At 45.1% G+C, this 23,229-nt stretch overlaps 1 protein-coding gene across 37 annotated transcripts in view; it reads left to right on the top strand.

Annotated features, from left to right (window-relative positions):
- The window catches only part of TCF7L2 (transcription factor 7 like 2), a 221,636-nt gene that overhangs the window by 180,516 nt on the left and 17,891 nt on the right, over nt 1-23,229 (top strand). For 28 of the 37 annotated variants that reach the window (XM_030806982.1, XM_030806977.1, XM_030806964.1 and 25 more), the window contains 3 exons: nt 14,508-14,640; nt 17,219-17,321; nt 19,386-19,472. In XM_030806982.1, the coding sequence (XP_030662842.1) occupies nt 14,508-14,640; nt 17,219-17,321; nt 19,386-19,472 (323 nt within the window). Of the gene's footprint in view, nt 1-37; nt 287-14,507; nt 14,641-17,218; nt 17,322-19,385; nt 19,473-23,229 lie in introns of those variants that run through there. The other 9 variants (XM_030807033.1, XM_030806956.1, XM_030806906.1 and 6 more) reach the window with 3 other exon arrangements.

Here is a 23,229-nt window from a genome sequence, read left to right as displayed (position 1 = left end):
GGGGTGGGTTGTTGTGGAATCGGGGGAGATCCCAGTTATTGTGCTCTTCCCTATCAAGCGAGATAATTCTGTGAATGGAACTGTGCGTGAGCATCTTGTCTGGCGGCGCTGCTGGTGTGTGCTGCTCCCCTGTGCCGCGGGTGCGCGGCGGCGGCGCGGGCTGCAGGGCGGGTGCTGCCCTCCAGTGGAGCCCGCGGCCGGCGCGGGCCCTGGGCGGCATCTGGGCGCAGGCAGCATGCCCGCGAGCCGGCAGCGGGAAGGACAGCGCCGCAACCCTCTCTAGATGGTAAGCGCGGCCGGCGGCGGGCGGGCGGGCAGGCAGTGCGCGGTGGCCGGCCCGCTGCATCCCGCGCGTCTGCCCTGCTGCGTCCACCGCTGTCCAGTCCGCATGCATGCTCTCAGCCTTTGCCATGTTCGCTGTCACTTTGCAGTAACTTTCAGGCTGATGTACCTTGACTGGTAAGCTGCCGGGTGGATGCAGTAGATTTATTTTTTTTAGCCTCCCTTTAAAAAAAAAAAAAAAAAAAAAACGAAAAAGAGAAATTGACTAAACCTCCCCCCACCCCGAATTTCAGCTTGTGACTATAAAAACATGCTTTATTATTATTAACTTGGAAGTGAATACGGAGGGGTTTCGGGTTTTTTTTTTTTTTCTGCCCACCAAGTTAAAGACACCAATGCTCCACCCTCCTCGCTCCCCTCCTCCCCATCCCCAAATATTTTCGTAAAGAATCAGCATTTTGCTGCTTTTCGTCCATCCATTCCTCCAAGAACCATTTCCCCTTCCTCCCTTCTTGAACCTCTTTATTTAAAACAAAACAAAACTTTGCTGATGCTGCAGATGCGGACCGTGGGATGTAAATGAGCAGTTCCTCCCGCCTCCTTACTTCGTTCCTCCTGCACATGATTGTAATTTCATGCTGAAAGGAAAGGAAGCTTTCGTTTTTGTTTTGTTGTTGTTGTTTTGTTTTTGGGGAAGTGTTTTTTTGTTGTTGCTGTCTTTTTTTTTTTAAACCCTACAGAACTTTGCAGCACTTGATCACCTTTTGATTTTTTTGTGGGAATGTTCTAAGCGTGGTGTACTTCTGACAAGCTGGGGGCACCCTGGGGATGAATTTAGAATAGTGCGATGGGATGGCAAATATCCGGAAACAGTTTCTGAGGAGCAGTTTTTAGTTTGAAGAAATTCAAGAAATTTCCCTTTACTTTTTAAGGAAGAGGGGGTCTGCCTAGCATGAGTTAGCTTATGTTGCTGCTTCCCTTTTTTTTTTTTTTTTTTTTTTTCCATTTTTCGGTCTTTTGAGAAAGCTAGAAAATAAATTCTTAGTCAAAGTTGCCCATCCTGTTTGCCGCACTTTATAAGTTATTGTTGCTGAATGATTGGGAGCTGTCCATCAGCGGCAGAGAACTTGCAGTTTACTTAAGAAATTGCGTGTGTGACAAAAGCAGCTGCCAGGAGTGTGGTGGTCCGCGTGAATAGAGGGAGGGAAGGCAATTAGGGGGCTGTGTGGTTGGGGCTTTTTACTTGTCAAAGTGGAGGCTCATTGCTTTTGTTACCACCATGTAAAGGGAATGGCAGGGTTTTGTTTTGGTATTAAGGGCCTTAAAGATTGCTGCCTGACACTTACACAGGAAGGCCAGATAAGTCCAGAAAGAGAGGCCACGGAGCAGTATTTTAAAAAAGAAGAAAAGAAGAAAATGAAGAATTCCCACTTTTTTTGTTACCTTTAAGCCCTCCCAGCCCTTGTTTTTGTTGATTTTTTTGGGGGGTGGGAGCGGCGAGGGTGATTAACTTGTCCCGTGTATTAACAGATTGTTTAAAGACCTACATCATGAAAACAGTCTTGTGGGTTTGGAGATAAACAGATGGGCAATCAGTTCAGTAAATTAAAAACATCTCTACCTCAGGTGTCCTGCTGCCAGAAGAAACAAAATCTTTGCCACTGGTCTTGCTTCAAGCCACACAAGTTCAGGATCCCATGTGGCAGCAGGGGTGTTTTCTTACCTGCATGCAAATCGGAGTTGTGTGTTTGCTTTTGAAGAGGGTGAAATGGTTTAACACTTGGGGTGGGAAAAGACCGGAAAAGCGTTCTGGATGAGTTTTGTCCCCTGCAACTTTTTCTGTCTGTAATCCCTCCGTGAGCAGCCACCCTCCCACACTCCCCTCCTTCATGTAAAAGAGGACGATTTCTGGCCTGTGATGTCTGAGTGTCTCAACTCAAGTTAAGTTAAACCCACACAAATGTACCCGGCCCTGGATCCCATAAGAGCCCCAGGAAAAGTAAGTCGGGTTTGTGGAATTCAGCTCTAGCCTTTGCATCCCTCTGCCGTTTCCCTTCCTTCTCTCTCTCTCTCTTTCTCTCTCTCTATTCCTGGGGAAAGCTCACAAAACTCAACAGTCAAAAAAGCGAGTTAGCATTCTGACTATTGGAATACTAGTGAGCCCAGGAAGCTTCGTTTCTTCTGCTTCCAGGGAGGTCAGTTGAGAATCTTTCAGGCACATTCTGTTACTCTGGAAGGAAGAGAGGGTGTATACAGGGCAGGCAAGGCCCTGCAAAGTGTCACTTCCGTGTCACTGTGACAAGAAAATATCCTTTCCTCCTCCCTCCCCTCTCCCTTCGCAGCCCTCTCCCTAAGAAATTTGTTTTGAGGGATTTGACAATCTTGCAGATAAAGTGCCTGCCTCCTGCACTCGGTTGATCATTTTCCCTCATGGCTGACCGTAATTTCTTTGCTACTCTTAGCGGCAGCTCTGTCCCTGCTGCCCAAGGTAACGGGTGAGGGAGGGGACTTTGCTGAGGTGCCCTGAGCTGGCTGGGGAACATGGACCTTCCCCCTTCCTTCATGGATTCTGTAGTGGCAAAGATTAGAAAGTAAAAGGAGTTTTTAAATTTTTTTTAAAAAATTAAATCTGCAACCAGCTGAACTCTCGATCATTAGTGGATTTTTTTGTTTTTTATTTTTAAGATTTTTTTAGGGATGTGTGTGCAGGGGGAAGGATTAACAAAATAATTCTAGGCAATATGAGTGACAACTTTGAGCATTTTGAGCCTACTTGGCCAGGAATCTGGAGCCATTTCGATCTTTTTAGATGCTTTTTTTCAGTTCTTTAAGGGAAAGGTTTAAAGGGAGGGGAAGCTGGGAGGAAAAAGAAAAGTGAGAAAAGCAGAAAGGGAGGAGGAAAAAAAACTGGCCCAGTCCCATCTCGAAGGTACAGAGAAAGTTTTTTTAGAGGTGGAGAGAGGGAAAACCAAGGCTGTTATGTACCCTAGGGATACAATTTTAGTGGGAATGGAAGATCTGAGTGGTAAGGGAGGCGCAGTGGCCTCCGGGGTCTCTCTGTTCCAGCAGTTGGGCGGTTGGCACCTCAATTTGAATTGCTGGGTGAGTAGTGGGGTGTGGGGTGTGTGTATGGGGTGTGTGTATGGGGGGATGTGTGTATGTTTGTGTCCGTGTTCATGGTATTGACCATTAAACCTATGCTTTTTTCCCCCCCTTAATTTAGATCATGGGAAGGAAAAAACAAAACAAGAATAAATGGTCAACTCAAGCTATGCCCTTTCTTTGAGTCCTTTTCACAGCAGTTTTTTGGGGAGGGGGAGAAAGGGTTAAAAAAAAGATGGGGAGGAGAGAAGTCTGACTTTCATCACAGTCCTTACACTTCTATGGTAAGGCAGACCCTGTTCCCCAAGTACGGGTGAGCTGGAATCTGGGAAGGGGTGGTACGGTTTGGAATTTCTTCTAACGAATAATTGTCTTCTTCACCCACCAGGGTGGGCTCCGTCGGAAGAGAGAGAAGGAAAAATGACATTGCCTCATAGAGGAGCAAACTTTCAAAGCTTGAAAGTTTTGAGTGATAAGGCTTTAACAGTAGCAGGGCTGTGTAAACTGTGTATTTTGGTTTCATATTTAATGCTAACTTTCTGTTGCTCCGTCTTTAGTTGTCAATCTCCAGATTTACATGCTGGCTTTTTAGGGCTGTGGTCTTGCTTGTGGTGTGTTTTGTAAACGTAATATAAAATGTGTTTTGGAAACACGAGCAAGAGCCTGATGACAGCTCATTGTGCTGTTAATGATTAGGGAGAAGGTCCTTTTGCAATATGAATTTGGGATTTAGGGTCCATTATACTCTCTTCAACTGTGTGGTGATATCTTTTTTTTTTTAATTATTATTATTATTTTTTGAGACGGAGTTTCGCTCTTGTTACCCAGGCTGGAGTGCAATGGCGAGATCTCGGCTCACTGCAACCTCCACCTCCCGGGTTCAAGCAATTCCCCTGCCTCAGCCTCCGGAGTAGCTGGTATTACAGGCACCCGCCACCATGCCCAGCTAATTTTTTATTTTTAGTAGAGACGGGGTTTCACCACGTTGGCCAGGCTGGTCTTGAACTCCTGACCTCAGGTGATCCGCCCGTCTCGGTCTCCCAAAGTGCTGGGATTACAGGCGTGAGCCACCGTGCCCAGCCGGAGTGATTATCTTTTGCCACAAGCTCTAAGGGGACTCTCTTGAATTTGGAGGCAATTCCTTAATTGCTTTTGTTATTTGTGGTGTTATTGTATGACCAAACAGAAATAATCTGCAGTGGTCGATAAGCTCTTTGATCCAATTTTGGGGTGAGAAGGAATGAAATATACCATAGACTTATGTTTATATTTTCAACATCGTGAATTAAATTCTGTGTGTCATATTAAAACACAAGATCATAGATAGTTCTCTAGTTGAGCGTAAAATAATGATGGGTATAAATCTTGGTTTTCCTTTCTAGCTGTGTGCAACTTTTTGGTTCAATCTAGGATTGTGTAAACTGTCAGGAATGGTGGGGAAGATAGTGGAGGCTGTGTTGTAAATGTGTACGTTGTGTTACTGCAAATATCACACCCAATACAGTCTCCCATGTTGAGGTTCTAGACCCTAGTTTACTCAAATTACCTGCGTTACTTCATAGTGGTCCTGTTGGCTTTGGTGAGAGTAAACCACTATTCTTGATGTCTTATGAGAAGGGAGTTCCTTTGAAAACGTAAATTCCCGACTCCAGTGATATAGATATTATGATCTCTGTATTGTCACAACAGGCTGCTGCATGGGCATTTTCTGGAAGCAGCAGAGCCTGAAACCTTGTATTCTTAGGGAAACCTCCCCTTTGTGGTTTGGGGTTGTTGGGGACCTGGCTGAGCTGCGTAATAGAATTCTTTCCTTCTGCAATATTTTGGAATGTGATGAAATCCTGACATGCCCTCCAGATTACATACTTCTGCACACATTTGAGGATTTTTGAAAAAATTCAACTTTGCCTGGGTCACTCCCTTGTTACCTTAAACTTGCAACACATCAGCTGGAGATCAGAGGGAGCAGCAATTGTGTTTGCCCTCCTCGTCCCATGGTGACTCTGTGTCATTTTCACGCGTGTTATTTATTCTGGCTGTAGATGCCCGTTAAAGGATGCCCATGTTTGGGATACTAACAAGGCAGGATAGAACGGAACAATGCAGTTCTGCCTTTGTGTTCGTCTTCCTTTTTGTCAGTCTTTGCTGAATCACAGGGTTTGAGCATTTGTGTTTGTTGAGCCACATGAGTGGAAACGTTTGTTCTTCTTGGCTTACCTCCTTTTTCTAGGGAGAAAATTTACCTGATCGGCAAAGGAAACAGCTGTTTCTTGAGCTTTTCTCAGACTCCATGGAGTAGGCATGATTTTCAAATGCAGACTGAGATTCGAAAGTTAGGCACAGGGTATACAAGAAAAACAAAAGACCTTTTTATGCAGCTGTTCCTTGTAAATAAATTAGAAAGTTGATGTCAGATTTTGTTCACTACTTCTTTCTTTAATTCCCCAGGATGTGATAACCATTATGCTCTTAAAATTTACTCTAAATCAAAATTGGTGATTTCCTTTCCATTATATTTAGGAATCCCTAGATTTGGGGTTGTTGTGTTTGGTGGCGAGGGGGTGGTCTGGAAATCATTATTATTTGTTAAAAGTTGTTTTGAATTTGAGCTTTTGGATTTCTTCATTTGGGATAGGTTCGATTTATTTCTGGCTCGATTTTGAAGATCTGCTCTCCTAGAAACAGCTGTACTCTCTTACCCAATTCCCAAACATTCTCTGCAAACTCGGGCACTTAACAAGATTGATTATGTTAACGCTAATCATTTAATACCCAAGTAGTAGAGAAATATTTGGCGGGAGGGTGGAGGTTGCAAATTCCTGGGAAATTACTTAGGGGTGAAGTGGCTGGTTCTTCATCCCTGAGACCTGGTGGAGGATTAGGACAGAGGGCCCCGTTGTGCCTGTCGCACTCCCTCACTGACCTCCAGGTTGAGAATTTTGTGACGCTGCCGGAGGGAGGCAGAGGCAGGCAGGAAGAAAACCCTGGAAACTTGCTGATCAGGGGTGAGCCTGGACCGGGTGGGCTAAGACGTAAGCTTGCAAGTGTTTTAAAGGTTGGCTGGGGGAGGCACAATGGGATGTTTTCTTTTTAATTGGAAAATAAATGAGAATGAGTGGAAATAAATTATGTTTAATGAACTTAACTGGAAGTAATTGTTCAAGAGCCTGTGAATGCACAGCTTTGCTGGGTCGGGCCTTGGCTGCGGTTTTCACAAAGCCAAGCAGCTGGTACACATCTTTATTTTCCAGGTTCGAATGTTCCTTTATTCCTCCATCCCAACACCTCCAGCCCACCCACCACCTCTAACCCCCCAGCCCTTCCATCCTCCTTTTGAGGATTGAGAAAAGGTCTTTAAGAAGAGCTGAGCTTGGTCCTCTAGACCCTTCATGTTTGGCAGTCTGTTTGGTGTGTGACCAGCTGGGGGGGTATAATATAGAAAGGGCCACCCCAAAAAAGGTCAAGGACTTGAAGTGATCGAGTTAGTTCTAGGTATCTGCATGTGTGTGAGAGAATTTGGATGAAAACTGACTGCACGTTTCTCCTCTCCCTGCTTGCTCTGTTCCGTCATTTCCCAGCAAGAAGAATTTTAATGCCTGTGTGAATCCATGAGAAACTATGAGTCGGCAAAATTTCACAGACGGCAGGGAGAATCGTCTCTCTTCCTCTTCTTGCTGTCTAAATGGATTTGATTCCAGAGAGGGAGAGACAGAGAAATAAAAGCCAGCTATTGATAATTTACAAAACAAATAAGCAGCACCCTTTCTGGGAGGCTCTCAGGGGTTGGAGACGCTCTAACTGCAGCCGACGGGGGTAGGTTCTGCAGCAGCCCGGCCAGAGGATGCAGGCTGTGTACTGTGGCTGGCAGGGTGGGCTTTGCTTTTCTGCATCTCACAGGCAGATCTCTTTTCTCTTACCACCTTGTTTCTCCAAGTAAAACTCAACCCTGTGAAACCTTCTGTCTTTTATTTATTATTTCTAACAGGCAGTGCTGTAGCTATCGATAGAAGTCTTGTCCCGGGAAACAATCCACCATTAGCTGGGAGCAAGGCCTTAGACAGAAAGGAGCAACATTCAACTAAGAAAGGACCCTGGCCACGGCGCTGGATGGGTTCTGGCTAGCTGCGAGGGGAGAGGGGCACAGGCCAGGGTAAAATGCTCTGAGGAAGCCCACCCACCTGGGGCCACGGGAGGAAGTCATGACTGCTGGTGTTATTCTGTGTATATATAAGAGGTTTGCAGGATGCAAAAGCAAGTGTTGGCCTGCTGGGTTGGGATGGGGCTGTCCATGCAGGCCTAGGCCTAGGTTGCACTGGCCGTGTCTCCTGTGGCCATCCCACCAGCAGAAATGGTTGCTAACTGCTGGGGTCATAGGCTGTTGGGGACAGGAGTGTTACCTTAACTGACTGTTCACCACCCTCACAGGCTGGAAAAACAGGACTAGTTGAGTTGCCAAAGGGTAGTTGATGGATAAGAAACAGTCCTTCCTTCATTGTGTCCCCAACCTGTCCTCTTCCCCAACTTGCCACATCTTCGGTGATGGGAAACTTTTATTAACGTTTTAACGGTTGCCATTGGTCTTGCTGCAGCCATTGTAAATGGCATGTGGAAAAATGCATAGAGGTGGACTATAAACCAATTTTTAAATGTAAACCTGGAGTGAATGGTGTCCCTTCCTGATGCTGATTTCAGCCCCTGGGAGGGCTGGTAAGTGAAGACCCCCAAAGACCTTCCATGCCCACCCCGAGGAGGGGAAAAGGCTGACAAATGCTCCTCTGTTGCTTTAGTTTTATTGTGCAGAGCTCCTAAAGGCACTTTCTGGCCCCATTTTGCTACTGCAGAAAGAGGCAGCAATAGGGGCGTATTGAAGAGGAGGGCCAAGGGAGACACCAGGGCCAGCAACGGCTCTATTTGTTTTCAGTGTCCGTTGATTAATAGGTTGCGGAGGTGAATGGCAAGCTTTCATTCCCTCTAGGTTGCCCACAGTTATAGAGGCTTGTGGCGTCGGGGTGAGAGGGGGACTAAGCAGAGGGATCTTAGAAGTGCCTTAATCAATCTTTCACTTGCCAAGTTCCAAATGAGGAACAGCATCTGGATGGGTGTGTGGGCGCTTGGCGATGAGGGTGGCATGGCCAAGTTGCAGAGCGCTATGCTTAAGGGTTCTTGAAAGGTCAAAGGTCAGCCACAGGGGCGCCTCCCCCTCCCCATTCCCCCCCACTGTAGTCGATGAATACGATGAATACTTTGGGTGGAAGGGCTTTGTGTGCCTTGAGGGCTGTTAAAGGACCTTTTCTTTATGATTTAACTATTCAATGCTCAAAACCCATGGAGCCTAAGGAACCAGACAGAGGAAAGCTTGGTTTTGCGAAAGAGCGATTTCTCCAGGTAGAAAGCATAAAGCCCTGAATAATTTAAAGTCAGATGAGGATTTTGGTTCCTTTTAAATAGACATTGTTTACTTCATTTAATGGTTTGGTTTTTTAGTGGACTTTTTCTTTAGTTTCTTGTCAGCCCAGAACTGACCACATAAAGCGTTTTTATCATCTGAATCCTGCCGGGCTGAGATACTGCATGTTTGTATTTGAGAAGCAGAAACATCCTATTAAATGTCTTTACCCCTTCCATCCCCAGTCTTCCCATAATCAGCCAAATATGTAAAAATCCCTGCTAAAAATACTCAATGCCCTGTGGCATTGTGGCTAAGGCAGGGAACACTGAGGTCCTCCTAATTTGGGGTTTAGGGGCAATATTTGCTGAAAATGGTCTAGGATGCAGTGATTGGTAGGTGGGAGTTTGAGGACAGATCCCACCGAAAGTCCTGAAGCAGCTGTATCCAATGGGAAGGTTGGCCCGGGCTGATCTCATTGGGTGCATCTCACTAGATGAACACAGCAATTAACGCCATCCCAGTAATGCCAGTTTCTGCAGACTGGGAGAGTGTAGAAGTGGGGTGGTGGAGGCAGGCAGGTGAGGCTGCAAAGCTTAGAAACACCACTCTCTCAAGGCATGTAACCTGGAAAAAAAAATGTCTTTACCTGCTGCGTGGAACTGATAACAAATGCCGACTACTTCATAGGCTCGTTGTGAGGATGTCCTAGAATAAAGCATGTCATGCACTCAGCACAGAGGCACACAGACACAGAGCCCAAGGCACCATTAAACGGTGGCCACCCTGAGCTGTGCTGGTGTGGATGGTAGTGCTTCAGGGGTAGCAGCTGGTCAGTCCCCATCCTACCCTCATTTCATCTAGAAAAGGTGTTCTAAGCTAATGGTGGTGGTGTGACTTCGGCAGCTGTGGTATAACAGTTTTGAAATTATGTGAGTTATTCGTATGTGAGTGTTTGCTGTTTTTGTGGCTTGGAGAGTCCGTTGTCATCATGTTTTCAGAGTTCAGTACAGCAACGCAGGCTCTTCACACAGCTCTCCTTGACCATCACTACCATGACCTTGAACATTGGTTTGCTGTCACTGGCTGTAATGATTTTGTATCGCCACGTAGTTTTGAAGATGTATTTAGGTGAAATAGTTCCCGAAAAGGAACCTGGCCTTACATTGAGCTGTTTCCCTTGCACATTGGGCTCTGTTTATAAAGAGATAAAAGAGGGAGAGAGTAAGTACTGCAGGCTAATGAGCCCACCAGCACCCCCAGCATGGATAGTTGCTGCTAATTTAGTTGCCATGAGTACATTTCTGGAAGGTTTTCTATGTTGCAACCAAGTTACTTTTCATATCTAAATTTTCTTAGGGTGGTGCGGTTTTGAACACAATTCTTAAAGACCTCATTAGAGAAGTGGGAGGTGTTCAAAGAGAAGGAGAACCGTCCAAGGGGCATTTTTCTATTTGGATTCTTTTGTGTTTCCTTTATGACAGCTCTTACTTAAAGGCCCTTGCCCTGATCTGGAAGGGACCATGATCATCTCCACCTACCTTTTTTTTTTTTCTTTAACTTTCAGCTCCTCTGTGGCAATCTCATTTATTGGCATAGTAAAGTGATGACTTTTCTCACAAGAGATATTAAAATATATGGATTAATTAAATACCACATTTTGAAGAAGGGTATGTGCCTGAGGAGAGTGCCACTAATCATCGAGAATGATCTTGCCCCATAAACAAACATCCTTACCTTTGAAATCAGGAGTGGAATCGTGGCTGTGTATCCCCCCTGTTCCGTGAATTAAATCAGAAGAGGCTAGAGGGACAGTGAACTGCGTCATCATTTGTATTCATCAGATTGCATTTTCAAAGCATCTTTGTATTGCACATTTAGCTTGTGCCTGTCACTGTGCTAAATGCTTTACGTGCAAGTTCTCGTTCAGTTTTCACAACCCTGCGAGGTAGACACGATTCTCATCCAGAGTTGACAGAGACAGAAAGGAAGTCTTGAGAGAGGTCGAACAGCCAACCTGGTGAGGAAGAATTAAAACTCGGCTCTTCCTTGAATTCAGTTCTTGAATCACTGTGTGCAATGCCAGTTGCCCCTAAAACACTTTTAAAGGCACAGTTGTAATTGAGATAGCGTCTGCAAGCGTATTGAACTGGATGGTCCAGAAGGACCACTAAGCTCTGTTCTGTGATTCTAAGGAGACTACATTTAAAGAGCACCGCCGTTTACTTGAAGTTAATCTGTGATTGGCTTTGTCTTTCCCTTTGAATGCTTGCAGTTGCAATTTGGTGGTTCTTCTGCAGTTTAGGAGAATGTGCTCTCCATTCCACAGACTGGGCACTTGGGAGGACACAAAGTTCTAGAAAACATAGTCCTTGTCCCTAAGGAACTTAGGTATAGTGCGACCAAGAAGGATGCACACACACCCCCAGCAATGGGCATCGTGTGATGTAGGAAGAAAGGGTTCTGGGGTCTGAGGCCGGAGAGACATAGGCATTTGCAAGAAGAAAATCCTTCCATCATAGAGGATTCCAGGTAGAGGCAGGTTGGATGGAGTGGCAATTAGTCCCTGGTTTTGGCAGGTATGACCACAGAGTTCTCCTCTCTTGCAGGGGAACCCATGAGCTTGGACAGAGAGGAAGTTCTATTCTTTCGCAGGGACCTGCCTGGCATGCAGTTGAGGTCAGAAGGGAGTAAGGCTAGTCCTAGTACAGGTCCCATATTTTTCCCCTAAAGCCAGGCAGTACCTAAAACTTCCAGTTCCCTGCCGCCCTCTCCACCCCACCCCCACCCCACCCCCAGCCCCATGATATAGTTTTGAGTGAACAGGAAAAAACTAGTTGGCTAGGCTCAGGTGTGCAAAATAATACCGGGAGAGGTGTTGGTAGCCAGAACACAGGGCTCCACCTTTTGTTGGAATTGCCTTCATATGTATATCTAAGAAGATGGAGACTTAATTTTTAGATCTCACACTCAGTTAATTTCATTATTGCCCAAACGCTATCTTCCTCTTTTATTGTAAAGTAGAGAAAGAGGGTTTTCCCCACATCTCCCCTTAATCCTGCTTAGAAGATGGCTGTGGGATTTGTGCTTCTTTACTGTAGATGGATCATGTCATTGGACAGCTTCTTCCTAACAATAAAAATAACATTAATAATAAACCACTGTAATAGATAATAAATAACAAACTTATCATGTGCTAGGTTCTGTGCTAAGCCTTTTCCTGGGTTCCTTAAGAACTAGGACTTGATTCATGATCAGAACCCATGGCCCTTTACCTCTGTGCTTGCCTGTGTGCGTGTGGTCCTCATGGCTGAACACAAGAACCACACACAGCACCCAGCAAGCAGGCCCAAGATGCTTGGGTCCTGAGCCCAGACCCCCTGTGAATGAATCAGGACCTACTGAGAGATTTCCTAGGATTGGGGAATCTGAATGAGTGAAAAGCATCCTGGGAGATGCTTGACTCGGGGCTGACTGCTGCTGGTTCTGATGCCCACCACTAGCCTTTTCTCCTCCCATGTGCTGCTTCTCATGGCTGATGGTGGTCCTGCTCCCATGGCACTTGATCAGTCCTTCCACCCCTTAGTAATCATCTTCCCTTCTCTGGGCTATGGGTGGTTCTCCCCACTGGCCCTGGTGTTTTTCCACACTCACTTTAAACTGTCTGGAGCTGGTCTGCTTTCTTTCATGTCAGCGGGTATGTATCTTTCCAACCAAAGAGAAAACTTCCGGAAGGCAGCAACAGTCATTTGCCTTGCCTCCTAACGGTCTCCACTTTGTCCGTGTCTGTCTCTTTCCCTCCCTTCCTCTCCTTTTCTCTTTTCCCTCTCCACCTCAGCACACAGTGGGAGCTTCCTTGTTCCTTATTTCTCAAGTTGTCCTGAGCAAATCTTAGTCTTAAGGAATCCTTAGTGCCTGTCCATGAGGTACCAGCACTGGCCGTGGGCAGCAGCCCTTCACCCTGGCCATGGCCTGCCCAGTCCTTCATGGCTGCCCCGCCCTTCGTGGCTGCCCCTTCTATGGAAGTGTTGCTGGTTTCCAAAGCTCCGTCTGCTTTGGTGGCTTTTAACTTACTTGCTTTGATGCAGAATGGTAGCATATAACATAAAGCTCCTGTAAGCAACCTGCTAGCCCCTTTCTCCGAGTCCAGTTATACACAGGAATTGGTAAACCAGGCTGTTGGAAACGTTGACTTCTTTTTCTGTAGTTTTTTTCTGGGGCATCTAGAGAGAAGGCCTGATTTTTCTTTCCACACATAACCACAAAAAAGTTAAAAGCACTTTTTAAAAGACACTTTCCCCTCAATTACCTGTGGTAAGAAATGCTGTTCTTATATTACATTCCTTCCTCACCCATTTAAAAAAAAAAAAAAAAAAAAAAAAAAGGACAAGAAGAGAAATAGTAAAGAGAACTAACTGCTTAGTGATCCCTGAACTCAACAGGCGCTAGTGGGCAGCACTAGAACCCTCGTTCTTTTCTTTTAATGCAGTTCCTTTTCCTTGATGTTAATGCAAGTTGTGCCTTCCTAAAAGTAATAAAAGGAAATGAAGACACGTTCTGAAATGAAACTTGACTCTAATCCATTCATCATCTAATACTTGCCTCTTTATCTTCGCTGGTACCTAATCTGGTTAAATGTCCCTGTTGTAGGATTTTAGTGAAAATCCTCTATGGGGAATAGGGTTTTTTGCAATTGGATTACTCTCAGTAAATGGCCCAGTAGTTCGCTTGTTTCAGCTTAATTTTTTCTTTGTGATCTTGCTGGGCTAAGTTATAGCACAGCGTAGTGGAGTGGGGAGGGGTGGATTGAGTGGGAGGTGGGGGAAGGAGGAGGAGAATAATTTGGGAAAGCCTGGGCATAGCAACTAGAAACATTTTTAAAATGCTTTTCTTCCCCCCACCCTGCCCTCTGCTTCTCTCCACTGACCCACCCTTCCCAAACACAAAAATGCCTGTACTTTGTTTTCTAGAACTGCCCATTTCTAAAATGCATACCTTTTATTAGCCCAATTCATCATCATCCAGTTAATGTATTAGCGTTCCCGGATGACTTTCTAAGGAAATTCCTAATGAATCAGGGCTGCTGTAATCTGCATAAAATATGCAGGTGCTTGCCAGGCAGTTTAGAGCTTTCTGGTAAAGTTCACACTCCCACCCAAACCGTGAGTGGGGTTTTGCATCCATGCTGTCTGTGAAGGATTGTAACATGCCCGCTGTTTCTAAGGGCAGAGAGAGGATAGGAGCTGTCGGGGGTTGGCTAAGGAGGCTGGCTGGGTGGGATTTGGGCCCTGCGGGTTTCTTGTAAGTGGTGGTTTTCCTAGATGGTCCCCTGTGCAGCCTGCCTGCCTCCTGGAGGTGGAGCCTTGGGGTAGGAGGTCCCCACTACATGCGGAAACGCAGTAGGCATGGGAGATTGAAGTCCCCACTTCTGACTCACCTGCCAATGGGAAAAGTGCAGACTCTTGGGCTCCATAATGGAGTAGGGATTGAGAAGGTATTTTAAAAGCCAGGCTTAGTGGGGAAATAAAACCTAAAGCAGACCCACCCAGAGAGCTGTCTTACAACTATCTATTATTTTCACATGGACTCGGGGGAGTATGGGACGGGCAGAGTTGAGTGCATCTTAGAAAATCCAGGTGAGAGACTGTGGTCAGGGGAACCCACGGGCCCAGTGCTCTGAAGTCCTGGGCTGCTGGAACCGGCTTGACGGCGTCTTTCTCTGTTCTCCTCCCCACAGTCGAACAAAGTGCCAGTGGTGCAGCACCCTCACCATGTCCACCCCCTCACGCCTCTTATCACGTACAGCAATGAACACTTCACGCCGGGAAACCCACCTCCACACTTACCAGCCGACGTAGACCCCAAAACAGGTAGGCTGTGGGCTTGGGAGCCAAGGTAGAGCGCTGGTCCTGGGGTTCTGGGGGAACTTTTGAGGGCTCCACAGGAACCCCAGGGGCGGAGCAGTAGGGGACTTGGGGGGAAAGGTGGTGGGGGGGCCCCTGTTGCTTTTCTAGGTGTTGAAAAGGAAGCTCTTTGGGGTGGTTGAGGCCTGGTGTGGCAGTGGTTTTCCACTCCCTTTGGAGAAGTTCATTTGCAGTGTTCAAGATCTCTTTATGGCTTCCAGTACCCGTGAAGGGGCTGTCTTGGGAACCCAGCTATGAGTCCTCAGTATGTTTCAGGAGTGGCTTTTAACTCTTAAGAGCCTCAGGCAGATGTGGATGCAGGAATCATATTGAAGGCGTTTCTGGGGTTCCTCCTCAGCTTCCTGGGAAGGTGAGACAGCATGGCTTTCCAAGCCTCGGCTCCTTCAACTGGCTAAGAGGCTCCAGTCACTACTTGACAATGACTTGTTGGTACAGCCTCAAAAAGCCACATCACTGGATTCTGCATTTTCTTTGCTAATTTATTTAGGTTCTTTTTCCCCTGCAATATTCTAGGTATTGTTGAACCCATTTTACAGATGTGAATACTGAAGCCCAGGCAGGGTGCTTCATTTCTTCATAGAACAACCAATGGGTGTCTGAGAGAAGTTGCCATGCTTTTCAACGTCTTTTTGTTGTTGTTGTTTTTAAACAGAGTCTTGCTCTGTCATCCAGGCTGGAGTGCCATGGCACGATTTTGGCTCCCTGCAACCGCTGCCTCCCAGTTATAAACAATTCTCCTGCCTGAGCCTCCCAAGTAGCTGGGACTACAGGCATGTGCCACCATACCCGGCTAATTTTTGTATTTTTAGGAGAGATGAGTTTTCACCATGTTGACCAGGCTGGTCTCAAACTCCTGACCGCCTCGGCCTCCCAAAGTGCTGGGATTACAGGCATGAGCCACCACACCCAGCTCAGCATCCCCTTTTTATCCCAGTTGTTCATTGACTACTTTTTTCCCAAAGGGGAGAGGGAGAGAAGGTGGGGTTACTTGTAGCTCTCCTCCAGCAAGATCTAAATCAGGCAGGCAGCCCCAGCTCCTGGTGGGGTGGTCTTGGGAGAACAGGTAAGGTTAGTGTGTGTCTTTCAGGCTACCCAGTGTGTTGGTAGGAGTTCCCCTTCCCAGCTCAGTAATTGGAAGGATGGGTTTAAAGTGGTGATCGCACATCACTTTGTTAGAGGGGATTGGTAGTGTTGGGGTAGGTAGGCTGCCTGGTTAGGCAAAGCCACACATGAGCTGGGTTTTACTGGTCTCTGAGCTCCTTTGTGCTGGTGCAGGACTGAGCCTGGCGCTTGGATGCCTGGCGGCCTCCTCCAGCCGGCCCCAGGCTCCACCAGTGAATGGCAGCGTCAACGTCTCATTTAAATAATGGTAGTACAGGGAATAGCTTTTAAATGGTTATCGTAAAACATATGATTAACGTCTGTGGACTGTTTACTTTTCCTCTGCGAACATTCTTTCAAGTGTGCAAATGGCTCGGTGTAGGGTCCAAGCCCAGCTAATCTGTTTGGTTTTTGTAATAGAGAGAAAGCAATGTCTGCATGAAAATGTCACCCAGGGAGACTTAATTTACAGATTAAAAGCTTCCTGAATGAATTTTTTAAAAAATGAAGTCGTTTTCATCCACGAACATGCAGCCCGTTCCCTCCATTACTCTGCTTTAATTCTGTGGTATTGTGCCTTTTGCCTCCCACTTCAACGGCATAGATCAGTTCCTCTCTGTCAGAGTCGACTGCAGGATGTGCTCCTGTGGAACTGGCAGGTGTGCGATGGCGCGTATGTGGAGAATCCACTCATGTGTGCCTTGTGAAGCTCTTAGCCCCTGCGACGCACAAGGTGCCCGTTCAGCAGGTGGGCTTAATCCGCACAGACGACTCTGTCCTCTAGCGGATGAAGTTCCGGAATGGAGTACACAAGCCTCCAACACCTCCTTGTCTGTTCAGCTCTGATTCTGTCTTAGATAAGATGCCAAATGGCATTTGATCAGTTTCTCCAGCTCATCCAAATAGAGGCGGAGACATTTTAGAGGAGTCACCGTTTTTGAAAGAAGGCAAGGGTAATAACCTTTTGAATGCCACAGCTCAAAAAGTGTGTTAGAAATCAGAGGAGTAGCTCTTGTGCAGGGAAGGCATGAAACTCCGCAGGGCGAAGGGCCAGTGTTCTAAGATCAACAGGGATTACCATTGCTTCATTCCCCACCAGGTGCCGAGCCTTTTTGATGTTGTTTCTTTTAAACTTGAAACAATCACACCAGTCACATGAGGCAGAAATACCCAAGATGGCATATTCTGAGTCTACCCAGTATACCAGTCCGTTTAGAAGGAGATAAACTAATTTTTCAAACTGAGGCTGAGGGAAAATGAGATGAATCCTACCAACAACTCAGGATTTATAATCACGAATGAACCTTGTGCTAGGATTCCAGAAGAGATGCGTCTCTTCCTCCTTTCCCTGTTCCCATCCCCTAACGGGTTGCTCTTTCCTTCTCTCCCTCCTTTGTGCCTAAAATGCTGCTTCTTCCCTCAGGAATCCCACGGCCTCCGCACCCTCCAGATATATCCCCGTATTACCCACTATCGCCTGGCACCGTAGGACAAATCCCCCATCCGCTAGGATGGTTAGTACCACAGTAAGGAGTTCCATTTTTTAATTTCCTTTTTGTTTCTTACATGGGCATGTTTATTATTTATTCTGTGTGTGTGTGTGTGTGTATGTGTGTGTGTGTGTGTGTGTGTTAGAAGCATGTTTATTATTTATTCTGTGTATGTGTGTTAGAAGCATGTTTATTATTTATTCTGTGTGTGTGTGTGTGTGTGTGTGTTAGAAGCCAGGGTTGGGGAGGGGGCTGTGGGAGGGCACAGAAAAGGTGTTGCTGAGGCGTCCTGTGGGAATACAGGCAAATCCACAGCCATTCAGGTGGATTAGGTTACCGGCACTTAGCATTCCGAGACCATGGTCCCCAAAGACTCTGTGGACAGAGGTGCCCTGAAGTTCCTTTGGGAATTGCAGAAGACTCCTGGAACTTCCACCCAATGAAGCTGATCATGACCCTTCTGCTGTTGGCTGCCCAAACTGCAGTCATGTCATTGGGTTGAGGCTGTCGAGTCCTTCCTTTTAGGTGTTACATATTTTGGGGCACAGAAGTGGGAACAAGAACTGCCTTGTTTTGAAATCCAGGGTTGGGATTAGGGCATGTTCTTGTACGATTCCAGGACCCCCCACCTCATCCTGAACATGACTCCCAAGGTTGACAACAACAGTGGAAAGTTTTGTCTGTTGAGAAGCTCCATGGGACTGAATCAGCGTCTCTCTGAGAGTCTTTGCACGTTGAATGTTTTACGTAACTGTGAACGGTGGGAATGGGGCAGTTGGAACTGTCACTGCAGCATGTGGGGCCTTCATAAGCATCAATCCTAGTTCTTGGCAGTGCCCAGATTATTTGACTGTCTTTTGCAATTAAAAAAAAAAAAAAAACTGTGTTTTAAATTCAGAGTAGGAAGGCCTTTGATGCATTAGCATACTGTGGCGGGTGGTGTGTATGTGTGTTTTTGCATGAGCATGTGTGTAATATGTGTTTCGTGATTGTTTCTGTGGATATGTTTCTCCTTATCAGTGATCTGTACTCTGAACAACACAGGACAATACATTGAATGCTAAAAGGAATAAATCCTGGTAAAACTCAGGTTTGAGTCTTAGGGAAGATGGCCTTTCAAAGCCTTAAGGAAGATAAAATTTTGGAGTGGCTTACTCCACAATTCTACTCGTATTTCTCTAGTTAGATAGATTCTATGCTTTTTTTTTTTTTTTTTTTAATAAACAACAAATTGCATTATGTAGTAGCTGTACCAAATACTAACCCTGGGTATAGTTTCTGTTTCTTTGTCTCTTCTTATTTTTATTGGGAGGGTAGACATGACCATGAGCTTGTGACCCATTTCTTCTAAATAGATGGGGCCATCCCTCGAATAGTTCTCAGTGATCATTTGCCCTATTCAGCTGATGGGGAGATACTTGAAGTCTAGATAAAAAGGAATAGCCAACTCAGACAACCCTCTGTCAGAAAAAGTTGTGTGTCTTTCATGAGGATGCTATTTTGCATGTTGCTGTATTTTTTAATTATTGTAATGAGGTGTGATTGTCTATTGGTTACCCACAATTCTTCTTGGGGACTCTCCCCCCGGTAACTCTTGTCAACACTTGTTAATTTGACAAAAGGCTACAAATTAAGCTCTGTTAATTTAATGTTTTCTCACCGAGATCTAAATACCGAAAGAGGCCCAAAGCGCAACTGAAGTCCTTTGATTCACTGTACTTTATTTTGGTATAAATTTACATTCATTATTGTTTTCCTTTGGATGTGTAGCCCTCAATTAGTGTGATGGCTCCATTAAAGCAAGCGAGACTTCGCCTTTAATTATTACAACAAAACACCTAGTTTCAGCTTGGGGAGAGGGTCTCTATTGACATAAGCAGAGGTTATAAAATTTAATTAGCCATTCCTATCAGATTTATGGCATTCAAATTGTTCTGTGTTTCTTCCCTTTGATCCTTGCTGTACAATCCCCAAGATTTTTGTTCTGATCAAATGAGAATAAAGCTTACTGTGCAGAGAGAACTTTTCCCTTTTCTTCTTTTTCCTGTCCCCACCCCCACCCTTGTTTCAAGTCTCTTACTTTGTACCCCTTCTTTGTAGGCAAGGTCAACCAGTGTACCCAATCACAACAGGAGGATTCAGACACCCCTACCCCACAGCTCTGACCGTCAATGCTTCCATGTCCAGGTGAGTTCCAAGAACTGGGGCCTTCATCCAAGGCCATGTGTGACTTCTCAGGAAGTTCTCTAGATGGCCACCAAGCCACCCAGGGACCACGGCTACATGTAGTTCTATTAGTGTAAAGCCAGTGTGGCATTAGGCTGTACTCCCAGAAAATCCTGAAAAATTGCCCTGATATTCCAAGGTAAGTGATGTCTTTCTAGGTAAAATTTTTGAGTCACTCAGTTGAGCAATGTATTTTAAAGAATTAAGAAGGCAAGGGAGAAACAGGACAGAAGCTTTTAAAAATGCCATTTCTCTGTTGTCCTGTCCTCAGCAAGAAAGGTAGCGGTGAAGGTAGTTTTATTATTATACCAAGAAGAGTTCGAAAAAAGATTATTGGTGTTCTCAAAGCTCAGACTCTGATTCCAAGTCAACAGGAAAGCATCCGCCTCCTCCCCTCGAAGGTAGCACTGTCCAATAGAAACATCGTGTGAGCCACAGAGGGAATTTTAAATTTCGTAGAAGCCGTGTTTTTAAAAAAGGTTTTTTTTTTTTTTAAAAAAAAAAAGTTAAAATTATTTTAATGACGTTTTTATTCAATGCAATATAGCCAAAATATTATCATTTTAACATGCTATTCCTGGACAACAACTATTAATAAGATGTTATGTTCTTTTTTATACTGAGCTTTGGTACAAAATCTGATGTGTATCTTATACACACAGCACTTCTCAGTTTAGACTGGCCACATTTCAAATATTCAATAGCCACACGTGGCTGGTGTATATCATAGTGGTCTGTGTAGCTCTAAGTCTTTGAAAGTTAAAACAAAAAATCGTGTGTGTGTGTGTGCTGTATACATTCATATATATTTATATTTCAGCATAGAAACATATTTGCAAGATACACTGCTATCCCCATGTTCTTCTTTTCCTCCCTCTGATTAATTCTGGCTAATTTTTCAGTGACTGCTAGTTTATTTACAAACTGGTTGGCAGCAGTATGTTTAAGTAGTCACTAATTGTTTCTAATGATAGTTTTATTTTCTGTTCATCTGATTTTCAGTCAAGTTAATTAAATCGGTGGAGGTTTAGACGTTGCTGATGGTCTGAAATCACCAACCCATTCTGATGATGGCACATAATGAAATTAGCATGCGTTACGTGGCAGGGGTGCTGTCCCCAGCTTCTTTCCCCAATCCCTGCGGCCAACATGGGAAGCCAAGACCAGAGAAGGGCCTGGAAAGACAGGTCAAGATGCTGCTTTTCCTACTTACAAAACAGTAATTTTAGCAGTGATAGAGAGTTACATTCATTAAGAAAAACAAACCGTGGCATATCTAGCATTGGTAACTATGCCGTGGATATCACAGTTGAAAAGATCCATATTCTACCTGCGATATATCATCAAAATTTCAAAATCCATGCCAGTATTAGTTAGGTAGGAAAACACTCGTGTGTTCTGTGGCCTAGAGAGAAGAGGAGACGTAATGCTTATTAAGTAGTGTCATCACAGCTTCTCAAAGCATGCGAATGAATAGGGGGTCCCCCAGGTGGAGAGCACCCAGGGACCACGGCTACATGTAGTTCTATTAGTGTAGCAGCTTATGGTCCACAGCTCATCTTCCCACCTTCCCAGCATTTGTATATTACACCTGGTTATTTTTCATGTTTGTTTATTTGGTGTATTCTGGAGGTTAACAGTGGTAAAGTAATTGTAGGATAGGGATTGGGGTTAAGCTGATCGATTGAATTATCATTAGGAGGTTAGTCGATGATTTATAGGTGGGCAGGGGGGTGGAGGAAAGGAAGGGAACGTCAGGAAGAAAGGTTAGGGCCTCAAGGTGCGGGGGAGAGGCGGCCGATTCCCCAGGTAGGCCAAATGAAAGATAGCTAGTTAAAAAGCGTATACAGCAAATTAAATACATTATTGTGGTAATGGGGCGACAGAAGTATAGGTCTATTATACTTATGGCAGTTATAGCAAATGTAGGCAGCTTGCCCTGTTCCAGAACACCCTTTGATATTCATTCTATTCAGCAGTGGGGCCAGGACTTCTCAGAATTAAGTGATGGGTCATTATACTTTAAACACCATGGAGAAGCCTAGATTGGCAATTAAACAGCTCTTGCTGACACTCACTTGTGCCACCCTGTGACCCCCTTTAGATTGAGATGTTGGAGCTCCGGGCCCTCAGCCTGCTAAATTGGTGCAAGGCTCTTCTCCTGACGAGAGCTGGCTCTGAAATCTGCCGGCTTCAAAGGGAGCGAGATCATGTATAAACCATAATGTGGGTGCACCGTGGCTCACAAAAAATAAGGCAGGAAGAGATGAAATGTTACAAGTGCAAGGGGGAAAATGAGAGAATAATGACAAACCTAATGCAACTCAAAGCAGGATTGTTGCACAGGAAAATGCATCCTACTGCTTGTGCATAAAATCAAGGCCGGCAGATGACATCCGGTTAACAGAAACGTGTCAACAGTGAAGTAAAGTGAGAGTGAGTAAGAGAGAAGCCCCTGAGACAGCCAGAAACAAAAATTAGTTGTTCTTAACAAGTTAAGGTTCATCATTATATTCTGGCTTGGAGCCATGAAAGCAGACGGGGGTATATAATGAGCTGCTTAGAATTTTTAGGGTGTTTATTGCATTTCATGAAATAGTTGTCTGCAGAAAGGAATTTCTTAAGCGAAGGTATGTGTATACAGCCCACATTCACGTTCACAAATGTGGTCTCTTTCTTTGCTGAACATTTTTCAGATACGGGAATATACGTGTAGGTATGGGAACTTAGAAATGTGCCTTCTTCATGGCTGCATTGGAAGTTTGTCTGCACCCCAAAATGTACTCAGATTGTGGTGTCTTCCCGTGGTATTTGGTGTATGTACACACACGTACACACACACACAGTCACACACGCAGTGTTTTTCTCTCTCCCCCTCCCTCTCCCTCGCACGTCTGTACACATATTCTCATTCCGCAGGAAGGGAACATATGTATTTGAGGAATGTCAGGCCTTTAAAATTCACAGTAAAAGCTGCCACCCACCACTTCACCCAAGGGCTTCCAAGAACACATGTTCTTAACTTCTGTTTCCTCTGAGGCCCTCGAGCAGTGGGAAGGAACAGGGTGTCACTTGGAGCCCAAGTGTCTCCCAAGTGTCTCTTTTGCTTTTTTTGTTTTTCACATTATTTTGAGGGGAAGAGGATGAAGGTTGTTAGCTTGTTTGTTTCCTTACATTTTCCTTCTTTCTTTCTTTCTTTTTTTTTTTTTTTGATACTTTCGAAGGACTTATATTGTTGTTATTTTTAAAATCATGTCATGCAATCTTCACTACTGGCTTAAATTTGTGAAGGCAGTGGCAGGAGAGGCCACGTCGGGGTGGGATTTTTGAGTGAAATGTCTACTGTGGCTTGGGCCTTCTTCAAGAATCAGCATTGTTCATTAACTTTCCTTCCTCTGTTGATCTGTCTAGATTCAGTTAGTACTTTAATCATTTTATTATTTTTCAAATTGTTTGTTACCTTATTTTGGCTGAATGGAAACTATCTCTAGCCCACTTCTGGAAAAAACTTTGTAAATACATACAGAATCCTTTCGAAAGAATCGTCGTGATCGATCCTCATTAGGCCCTCTAGTTCCCACCGGAATTGGCTTTGTAAAGAGCAGGTTGTTATTCCTTGGGTGGTATGTTGGACTGTTTTGGTTTGGACTTACTAAGAAAGCAACAGTTGCCATGATCTTCATCTGAACAGCTTCCCATCTGCTTACTTGAATTACCT

The sequence above is a fragment of the Nomascus leucogenys genome, chromosome 3 (assembly GCF_006542625.1).
Source record: "Nomascus leucogenys isolate Asia chromosome 3, Asia_NLE_v1, whole genome shotgun sequence".
NCBI classification, from domain to species: Eukaryota; Metazoa; Chordata; class Mammalia; order Primates; family Hylobatidae; genus Nomascus; species Nomascus leucogenys.
The sequence above is the reverse complement of the archived record's forward strand: the minus strand, read 5'-3'. Positions and strand labels throughout refer to the sequence as shown.